General features: G+C 43.6%; 1 protein-coding gene across 4 annotated transcripts in view; it reads right to left on the bottom strand.

Moving 5' to 3' along the window:
- The window catches only part of MGAT4D (MGAT4 family member D), a 38,545-nt gene extending 28,961 nt beyond the window's left edge, over positions 1 to 9,584 (bottom strand). Inside the window, exons 1-2 of one of the 4 annotated variants that reach the window (XM_063336927.1) lie at positions 9,578 to 9,584; positions 8,049 to 8,128 (exon numbers count right to left, since the gene is read on the bottom strand). In XM_063336927.1, coding sequence (XP_063192997.1) covers positions 8,049 to 8,121 — 73 coding nt within the window. In that variant the 5' untranslated portion in view covers positions 8,122 to 8,128; positions 9,578 to 9,584. Of the gene's footprint in view, positions 1 to 7,473; positions 7,699 to 8,048; positions 8,129 to 9,577 lie in introns of those variants that run through there. The other 3 variants (XM_063336929.1, XM_063336926.1, XM_063336928.1) reach the window with 3 other exon arrangements.
- Positions 9,585 to 11,284: the final 1,700 nt, after the last annotated feature.

The raw sequence follows: 11,284 nt of genomic DNA, 5'->3' as shown, positions 1-11,284 counted from the left end.
GATAAATATACATAACTTACTGCACCGGAAACCAAAACTGTTTAGAAACAGTACTAATCTCTAAAGCGAATACTCATTCTGAAAGCCAACGGATTATTTCTCTTAGCTCTACACACGCATAGTTCCTATTATCATCAATGCTTCCAGTTTTAGTAACTATTGATTTCTGGCAACATCTAAGAGCCGTGGAATAATTCATCACTATCTCCTCCTAGCATTCAAAGAAAAAAGAAAATAAAAGGAAAATTGGGAGTGGCAGAAAGGCAGGAAGAAAACACCCCAGTGTCAGCAGTGACTCTTGTTCCTATTTCTTGATTACAGGCTAACACTGCTTATCATATCTAACGACACTTTTTTGTAGAAACTGAATTCTGGTTAATGCCCTCTTTAAATGAAAACTATATAAGCACACTAACTGCAAAAGATCTTGTCATACCCCACGCTGGGAAGCACTGCTCACTGTTCAGGTTAATGAAGCATATGAAGCCATTGAGGCATGCACTGCGCTAACTGTGGCGTTTCGTTATCTTCCTGTCACTGATCTAAAATAGAGAGACCTTTCTAAATCTTGTTACATGCTTTGCAAGATTGGGGTTTGTTCTCTCAGAGCGAGGAGGAAAAAAATCCCCCAAACAATGCCTTTATCTTAGTTCAGAACAGTCAGTCCTTACACAAACACTTAAATTCAACAATGTGCTAAAGTCTAAGGGTATTTAAGCACCTTTCCAGGTAAGGACGCCTTCCTGAATTTGTGTGTGATCTTTCAGTATTTTGTTTATAGCATTACAGCACAGAATTATTTGTGTCTCCTAACAGGTTAGAGACAGCCAAGAAAAACTACCGTAAGTCAGAGGCTGCTTCACCTGCACTGGGCACATTCACCCATTACGTTTAATGTTCGTCAGAATTGGGGTAGTTTCAATTGTTGAGCTTTATGCATAGGGCACAGCGTGTCTTAATGCGTATCTTAATCACAGAATGGTTCAGGTTGGAAGGGACCTTAAAGATCACCTAATTCCAACCCCCTGCCATGGGCAGGGACACCTCCCACTAGACCAGGCTGCTCAAAGCCCCTCTGAAGTCAGTCAGCGCTGAGGTTGGTTTTACACAGTTGCAAAGGGAAGGTTAAGTGAGCAGGTTACGAAGCTTCTAATTGTTTTTACTCATCTGTCCTGTCCATGCCCTGACCACAACTGGGCCGCAGGCGCTATTCCTACGTCTGATGGTGGAGGCTGCGAGTAGGAGGAAAAATACTAATTTCAGCCAGGCACAATTCTCAGCCGCCTGGCTGAGACCATTGCCTGGCTGTGAAGCAGCAGTATCAAACGTGCAGGCTTGGTGAGGCAAAGCACGGGGCTTAACACGCAGCGAGGACTCTCTCCCCAGGTTCTTACAGCTCTCTAGGTGGGCGTCTGGGCAAGCGGAGGAAGCAGGCAGCAGGATGTTCTGCCAGCGCAGAACTTGTCTTTGACAGCATCCGCATCAGGAGCTTCCAGACAGTGGAGGCCAGTGGACGGACGCTGCATTAACTCAGCAGAATGAAAGAAAAGCTGCGTGCCAGCAATTTTGGGTGGGAAGTTAGGGTTCCTCTGTGCCCATACAGAGGATATACTAGGAAGAGAATCAGAATCACTTTCCAGTATTAAAGTGAACAAAAACCTTACAAAGTTAAAGGCAGATCAAAGTTAATAACTGAATTTCAAGAACACGTTCAACTGTACAAGGAACATGGACTCGCTATTGGGTTTGGCATAGAAGACTTTTTACTGAACCCTTTACATACTGTATCTAACTGAAAATAGATAAGCAAACTTGTTTCAAAAAGAAACTACAACCTAAGTTCTAATATTTTCGTAAATGCTGTCAAACAATCTTCATTTTACATCTGAGTTTTTTCCTAGATTAGAATGTAGTGAAAAGTAATCTTCAAACATTCAGTCAGAACATCACCCTACAGGAAAGCAATGCTATTAAAATAAGTGGAAAAATGTATAAATTGGATGGATATTGTACGGTGTTTGCCCATAATTGGTATACTTTGTTTTTAACATAGTAATGCTAGTAACACAATATAGGTTCTTAATGGCAGTGGAAAGTTCTGATTTGAATATGGCCTTTATCAGATAAATAAAAAGTACCCATTCACTTCAAGCAACGGTTATTGCATCATTCTGGTTAGTATTTTGAATATTTTTACTGTTCTGCCTGATGTAGCAACAATCACTCACTTATACACGTGTTTAATTAAATGCCTAGCCACTAACTGAAGTATTTCTGGATAAAACTGTGTTCCTCAAGACTGTGCAACATTACGAACACGTGAAGGTCGTACATTTGCACTTGTTTAAGTACAGGTTGTGATGAGACACTGCACAGCAAACAAAGAGAGGTCTGAAATGTTCCCTATCCCTACGAAAACCAACAGTAACTGGTCTCATTTTGTACCTGAATCTTTATAGGATTTATGACTCAGTTCCTCTACTTTTGAGGACAAGGCAGCCACTATTCCGCCTGAAGTAACTGCAAGAAGCAGCAGACTCAGTCCAGTAAATTACACATTTAGAAACCAGTAAAACTATACAGCTTTTCTAAGGCTTGGATATGAATTTTGGGACCAGTAAATATTAAGTCTTAGGTCGCATTTGAGGTTGTTGTATGTTGGAGGTTTTTTTGTTTGTGGTTTTTTTTTTTTTTAATACATAATGCATAACTATACAAGGAAACTGAGTAAGCAATCAGTGGACTGGAGAAACTCTCCCCTTACCCCACTGTGCATTTTGGCCACATCCTGACTGCATGTTGGAACAAAACCCCGGTGTGCAATAACCCCTGCATGCTCTCGGTTCCACTGGAAGGAAGCATATGCATGAAGGCAAGGAGGGAAGATGTAGCCTACACCAGTCAACTGGGACAACTGGGGAAAACGGTGGTTAAACACAGCCTAACAGGGATAGAGAAGGCAGGAAAATTGGCTTCTGCATATTCATAAATCTAGATAGGCTGTATGGGCTGAAATGAGAACGGTGTAATTCGAGGCTCCTTATCAAACCTGTCAGTTTGCCAGTATTTAATTGAAGCTTTGAGCCAGAGTGCTCCGGTTGGGTCTGGACAGGAAGCCCGCAAAGAACTCCATCGCAAATGACAGACTCTCCTGGGGACCTGGCTTGGACGCCCAGCAGGAGCAGGGGTTGGCCAGCCAAAGCAAAGCATCACACCATGGGCAGAAGATTATTGGAAATAAAATAAATGTTAAAAAAAAAAAAAGCTGTTTGGGCTAGCATGTGTATTACTATAATTTTAACTGCAAAAAAATTACTTTCATCAAAAATACCTTTTTAGCCCTTTGTGCCCCTTTTTTGATGAAAAGTTTTGTGAAATAATGAAAAAAAATAATATGTGAAACAATTTGATAAACCTTACGTATACTTCTGTGAATACAATTAAGTACAAACAGTTTCTCTCTTCTTCACCCCACCTCAAAGGAATAAAGAAATCCAGGTTTCACAATGTTTGACTCAACATGGATATATTAACACACTTACGTTCCTGTGACATCGTATTTTAGCATCACTTTCTCCTAGCTTCCAGACAAAGCTTAGTTTTAATTTGCTTGGATGAAGTATCCCACAAATTTAGGTGAAGAGGGCAGCCAAATGTTACAAATCAGTTCAAAGAGATCCAATCTTGTACCTCTTTACAAGCAACATGAAGAAGCGCTGCCATGTGAGATGATCTGATTTACCTCATTGCTGTGACTCCTAAAAAATTCATTGTTATTCAGCCAAGGCACCAAACTTTCTTTTTATTCAGGAATAGTCTTTCCTCTGAAGAAACTTTATGTAAGTTCATAACGAGTTTATAATGTACCCTTGCCTTCTCTTTTACTGCTTTTCAAGATTTGCTACCTCCTTACGTTTACTTTCGTATTTTTGTATACCTGTGATATTTCTTCTTGATTAATATTAACATGGAAAAATGGTAGCTAAAACTGCGCAAGAAGATCACCGCCTGTATTGTATAGCTGTACTTTCCATAACTACAAATCTATACGAAGAGTATTTATATGAGAGCAAACGCTTTTGGTCAGGTGAATTAACAAGTGGATTGTAACTCAGTTGCACAACAGTAGGAACATCTGCATCATTCCTGACAGCAGCCCTTCCTATCCCCAGATGCAAACTGTTTGCTTCAGACAGGTTTTGCTTGGGGCCAGGGGAGGGACCAAAAAGCTCACAGCAAAACCATGCAGGAGGTGGAACAGGTATCGCTACGACAGTCCATCTGATTACTTGCTAATAGCAGTATGTGTTCGCAAACACTCTAGAGGATGTCGGAGGAATCACCGTGCAAGTTTAGACAGCGTCAGGCTTTGCTGAACATCTAGTGATTACCAATTGTCACCGTAATTTTATCTCTTCTTGGTTTCTGCCACAAAAATATCAGCCTATTTAAAAGGAAACCTCTGCTGGTATTTATAAAGCAATGGAAAAAGTGACTATGAAAACATCTTTGTAAGGATAGTTAAAAATATATAATATTATCCACAACCCTGAAGTCTGGTGACTTTGGTAATTCTGAACTTAATCATTTTTAAGTGCATGAGTGATGCAGGAGCATCTTCCCTGCCATGCCAGTTCAAGTTACCCGTACTCGAGTTAAGTCTCCCAACTGCAAGTCAACACGCGGGCTGCCCTGGGCAGTTAGAAGCAGTACCAAACAGCCAATTATTTACTGCTGTCATTGACAGCAAACACATTTCAACTCAAATCTCTGAAGCTCGCTAGCCCCTTGGTATAACATGTGTAAAGGTCGCTGGCTTAAGCTATTGATTTTTATTTGCACAGAAATCGGGACAGAGCCAATACCCGATTTACACTTCAAGGGCTGCAGCCAGACCGATCAGTATTTTACAGGGCTATTAGACACTTCTCATATTATGGAAGTACTTAAGTCTTGAGGTAGGATGCCCTGTCCTAGTTGCACAACAAACACAAAAAAAGATTATTTGTTATCCCAACATCACTCTAATCCAAGAAACAATAACTGGATAGAAACCGGAAGGCACACGGCAGACTACTGCTGCTTAGTGCGCTGTGCTGGAGTCAAAGATCAAGAGCAGCGTAAACGTTTGAACGTGCAAAGCAGAGGAGGAAACTGAAATAAAAGATTTACCCAATGTGTGGAAGAAAATGAGCCAGAGAAGAACATCTGACAAGTGAGCGAAAGAGATGGGAGCTGACAAGCTGAGACAGCCCTTGACCTCTCAGTGACAGGTGGGATAAGTGAAAAGGGCATTAGAAAAGAAAATAAACATCAGTTTGAGATGCGAGAAAAGTGGGACCTCCTGTAGGGCTCTAGGCGTGCCAGTGGAGAGGCAAGGTCAGCAGCGCGGAAGGGAAGAGAGCTTTAACAATAAGCAGAGGTATCTGTCTGTTTTCCGAGAAAAAGATTAATTTCAAACCACCTTCTTAAGCAGATACTCTCTGACAACAACAGACCATTAGTTCGTTTACTCCCAATGATTCTCTCTCCGTGGAAAAAGGTAACAACATTGGGCTGTTCCCGAATTTTCTAGATGGATAGAAGGCTTTTGCCTTCTACCACCACCCGGGAGCAAAGACGATCTTTCCAGCTAAATAAACTTAATTCAAAGTCATTCACCACATGCTGTTACCTCCTCCTTTAGTTATGAGTATCAACTCCTTATTTACATATTTGTGAGATTTACCAAGCTTTGGAGGGAACGTGTCCCTGAACACTACGTATTTACATTTTTCATGGTTAAAAGCTTGTTAAGAAAACAGGTGCTAATAATAATAATTAGGAAAATGATAACATCTGAGAGGAATTAGTTACTCTGTTTACTGTGGAGGAGGAGACAACTGTGGAAAGAGAAAAGTTAAAACAACACGTATAAATATTTACCACCACACATACTACGCTGCCCCCAAAAAAAGCCCCAACAAAAAAGAAAACCCACAAACCAAAACACCCCAGCATGGAACACCAGCAGAGAAAGGCCCAGAAGAAAGCAGAATGAAAGTGGAATTTCAGCAACGAGGAGTCACAAAATACAAGTCACAAGATAACATGGTGATAGGGGTGGTAACTGCGGATGGGACAAACGCTTCCATTCTGTCATCTCTTGGATCTTAGTTTCTTAAGACACACCCTGCTTTTATTTCTGTTTCTCCTTCCCCACTCCGAGCAGGATTGCCACTGAGAAAAGTGTCAAAGTGTTGTAGGATAGACAACCACGTAGCTGGCAAGAAATGATAAAGGCAGGAGGATCAGCACGGTCTCCACTCTATTCAATACTCCCTTGCGGGGCCACGATTTCTACTGCCGCTTCTATTTGTTACAGAAAAAATTAAGATAAATAAATTAACAGCTAGTCGGAGTGCTGTCTTCATCCCAGAAGTTCCTAATTGGCTTATTCTAATTCTTCTGCATCTACAAAACCAGACCTTTTGTAATGGTGTACATAGGAAGCACGTAAGGATCCACTCTCACCCCAAGCAAACTGCCACGTAACAAGCTGCATCCGCAGGCCTCACAGGTACTACTTGGAGACATCGTCTAATTTATTTCCAGAAAATAACGGCAGTTTTATCTTTCCTATGTAGACTCAGAGAATCTTAGACCCGGCTTTCTGTAGATCTATCCACCATATGCCACCTACGTAACCTATTAAAAAGATATTATGTAATTTCAAAGTTTATAAATAAAAATATAAAAACTCGGATGTTTTTTTCTCTAGATTGAACATTGCGTTCTGGCGCCAGAAAAGCGGAAAAGTGACTGTACACGAGGCACAAATACAACTGCAAAAAGGATAATGGTCCTCCCTGAGTAGTATTCGGAACAAGAACACTTCAGAAGCGACAGCCACGGCGATAACCTTCAGACTTGCTCTTTCCATCCTAACACAGGAGGGTTGTTAGCAACTTTTAGTGTTATTATTTTCTTAAATTGGGGTGGGGTTTTTTTTAGAACCGGACAGGTTTGACCCAAGGACCCAGTCCCGTCAGCTGCTAGGCAATCCGGTAACCCGGTGCCCGTAAGCCACGACCCTGGGGGACAGGCGAGACCCGCACCCTCAGCCCTTCGCGGGGACGAGCTTTCCACCGCTCCCGGTTCCTCTTTCCCCGGGGCTGCCGCCGAGCCGAGGGCTAGCGGGGCGGGCTGCGGGGCAACCCGGACTAACGCCCCGACCCGAGAGGCCGAGAGCGACGGAGCACGGGTGTCCCCCCGCCCCATCCCCGGGACGGGGGAACCGAAGCTCCGGGAAGGGACGGACGCTGCCACAAGCCGGTACCGCCGTCAAGCGGCCGCTCCGGACGAGCGGACCCCGGCCGTCGGAAGGGAAGGCGAGCAGGTGCCGCCGGGTCGCTCGCCCTTCTCCTTTCGCCCGGTGCCCGCTCTCACCTCGGGTCCCCCTCGGTACCCCCCAGTTCGGGTGTCCCCTCTCACCTCGCGTCCTCTGCCACACCGCGTACCAGAAGAAGGGGAAGGCGACACCGACGCACAGCACCGTGAGGAGGGGACCGAGCCGCAACCGCATCTCCCGGCGGGGGCTCTAGCCCGCTCGCCCCTCGGCGGTTGCCTACTCGCCCAGCCGCCGGCTCCCGGGCAACTGCCGGCCGGGCGTGTCCGTGCCGCGCTAACCTGCCCGCCTCCGGGGCCCGGGGGACACGTCCCCGGGCCGGGGCGACGGGGGAGGGCATGCCCCGGCCCGGGTCCGGGCCGGGGCATGCCCTCCCCCGTCGCCCCGGCCCGGGGACGTGCCTCGTCGCCCCGGCCCGGGGATGTGCCCCCCACCCCCCGTGGCCCCTGTCCCCCCCCCGCTTCCCCTCGAGGCAAATCTAATGATGCCTTTATTTGCATATTGCTTATAAGATGGTATCAGGAAGCCGAGCCGCGGCATAGAATTAAAACACGCGCCCGGGGCGGCGGCAGGTAAAAAGAAATCTGTTACGGGGACACGGTTTTAACAGAATTTTAACAGAATGGGGTGGTGGTGGGGGGGGAACCCCTGGTTTTCATACCTGGTGGGGCGGCTTTCGCTCTGTCGCGGTCGCTACCTGCTCGCAGATGTAACGCACAGGCGCACGCGGCCATTCCACACCTGCGATAAAGAAAATACAGTGTGTTGGAAAGATGTAACTTCCGTCTTACAGCAAAACCCCTAAATCATGTGGAATAGCGTCGTGTCAAGCAAACCGAACGCCGGTGCCCGGGCACAAGCGTGCTGGAGTCCTAACGTGAATGCCGCCTTCACGTGCCGCTCCTTACACTGCCAACAAAGTAACTGCGGCCTTTTTGGAAAGCTGATCTCGGCCTCCCCAGATTGTACATTGCTGCTTTTGAGAGGTTGGCGTAACCTTCCCGCGTTTGAGTGATGATATGGATGGGTTTACTTCCCTGTTTACTAATTACTTTGAATTATAAATGTTATTATTCATTAATAATGCAGGAGGCTGCTAATAGCCTGCATCAGCATACAAATGGAGAACTAAAAATCTGAGTATGGCTCCATGAATCACTGCGAAACCTTGAGTTAGACCTTACTATTCCTGATCTGTACTCATTCACTCAAAACTGCCCTCCCCCTTCTGTTTCTGACTGTATCTTTGATATTTTTACTGACAAATCTTCTTTAAGCTACACTTCGACTATATACTTGTAATTTTTCATATTAACCAATGTGATTATGACTCAATCCACTTATGCTGGTGCCTCCTCATCACCATTTCCCTCTCCAAGTTAACAAACTAAAAGCTCAAGGCACTACTTTTATTGGAGGATCAATGTAGACTTTGGCACATTTGCAGTAAAATAGAGCTTTAGAACTATCCGTTACAAAGCGAAAGCGAACGTGTAAATGATGTGGTCAAGCATGAGGGCTCCTGAAGATATCAGAAAGCTAACACACACTTAATTTTAGCTTCTTTTCAGAGCCAGTAAAAAAAAATAATAATCCAAACCCATCACATAGTTGCAGAAACTTGTAACAGACCTACGCACTGTACAGGGAATGTCTGCGGAGACCACCACTGAATGCATTAGATGTCATTTATTAAGGCTGACGCTAAAGCAGAAGCGGTTACTCAGCCGTGCTGAGTTGTGGTGATCGCTGACTTCTTAGACTAGCACATTAACTTACAATGAGGTAGTGCATTAACTGTTCCTCAAAAAAAACCAAATCAAAATACCTAATCACTGAAAATGTCATGAACTTCCACTGCCTTGGGACCTATTTGCAAATAGGTCCTCCTTCTTGCTTCATACTCGCCTAATCTCTTTCTCTCAGTGTTGTCCTTGTATGTTATTTCATATCACCAAGAACTGTACAACTGGAATAAGATGATAAGATGCGTGGGGCTTTTTTTTTTTTTTGGGGGTGGTGGTGGTGTTAAATGTTTCAGACCAGTTCTGCCTCCCAGCAGCAGACTTTCTGTGTTTTTGGCAAACCAATCATCTTTTAAAAATACCGTGTAGAACACGTGGCTGAGTAATCTCTAATACCTGGGCTAAGCAAGTCATTCAATGGACAAGTTCCACCGAGGCAGCTCACCTGCAATAAAGAGTTTCTAGGTGTGTCCTCATGCTCTGTCACTGAATGTCTTTTCTTCCTAAGATGACTGTCTCACGTTTTCGATACTGTTCTCACACATCTGCGCGTATGCAAGAGTAGAGATAAGAAACATTAAAATAAATATTTGACAAAATACAGGGTCACAGGTGAAACAAGTAATGGATTGTTTTGCATGTGGGTTGCAGCTGTCCTTCATCCACAAGGGCACATGAACAAATAGCTACCAGTAACAATGGGTAATAGTCACTGCCGTGGAAAGTTTTCTGATTGCGTAGAGATCCAACTGATATTGCTGGTTAAAGTCACCTTTTATTTGCCCCGCTGTCACCTAAGAAATGTAATTGTAAAAGGTAAACAGTAGGTCATTATCTTTCCTCAACCAAAGTCTCTATGAAGGTACTGCTGGAAGGCAACTACTGAATGCAAATGAGGAAGCTATAACTTTTTTTTCTTAAGCTACCACTTTATATTTTTGACCTAATATAATTTACGAATTGACTGAACATGATGATACAGAAGCATCTTGCATGATTCAAGTGCCAACATTTGCGTCAAATCAAACACGCTCGCAACTGGATCGCTCGGTTCTGTAAAGAACCCAGTGAAGCTTCAAGTCAAGTGTTTAGGCTTACTTGATATACATCGAAAAAGATGATCAAGTTTGCAACTTAAAGAGAAATTAATATACCTGAAATTACCGAGTTTGGTATAATCACCTTTATCTCCTGCCTTATTTACAGTAAATAAGCTCTACATCTTTTTAATAACAAGTTATAAAAAGCTGTGAAAAGAACTGTCAAAAACACATGCTTTAATATATTTAAATAAATAAATGTAATTGGTTACAGATCTTACCTTAAAATACAGATTTAGTAAAGAAAACATTGTATGAGCAAAAAAAAAGTATAAGCTAGGTTAAAACTTGCATCTTTTAAACTCTCACCTTTCGGAAGTGCTTTAAAACAAGACCTTAAAAATTTTCACGCTTACCTCAGAAAGTCTAATTATAAAACAGAGAAGTATTTTGCAATGTATTGTCAATACCGGATACTCTACACATCAGTCCTGGAAACTGGAAGCAAAAAGAATCGACTGAGAAAACAACGATCATGTATTGCGTGCATTATTGTTACAGTAAAGTTTAAGAATGTCATAAACCAAAACAGGAAGCGGAACAAATTCTGAAACCTGTAGTAAAAGAAGTCACTTTGGTTCTTAACAATCCATACAAAAAGGATTTTCTATTTAGGTATAAAAATAACATGGAAAAAAATTAATGATATTGATATGATTAATATGATGGCTCAACGTCCAGATGGAGATCAGGGACAAGGGGTGTCCCTCAGGGGTCCATATTGGGACCAATACCATTTAATATCTTCATCAATGACATGGACAATGAGGTCCAGTGCACCCTCAGCAAGTTTGCAGATGACACCAAGCCAAGTGGTGCAGTTGACATGCCTGAGGGAAGGGATTCATCCAGAGGGACTTGGACAGGCTTGAAAAGCGGGCCTGTGTGAACCTCATGAGGTTCAACAAGGCCAAGCACAGGGTCCTGCACCTGGGTCGGGGCAACCCCCGGTACTGATACAGACTGGGGGACGAAGGGCTTGAGAGCAGCCCTGCTGAGAAGGACTTGGGCGTACTGATGGATGAAAAGCTGGACGTGAGCCAACAACGTGC

The sequence above is a fragment of the Chroicocephalus ridibundus genome, chromosome 5, assembly GCF_963924245.1.
Source record: "Chroicocephalus ridibundus chromosome 5, bChrRid1.1, whole genome shotgun sequence".
NCBI classification, from domain to species: domain Eukaryota; kingdom Metazoa; phylum Chordata; class Aves; order Charadriiformes; family Laridae; genus Chroicocephalus; species Chroicocephalus ridibundus.
Note: the sequence above shows the minus strand (reverse complement) of the source record. Positions and strands in the feature narration are given on the sequence as shown.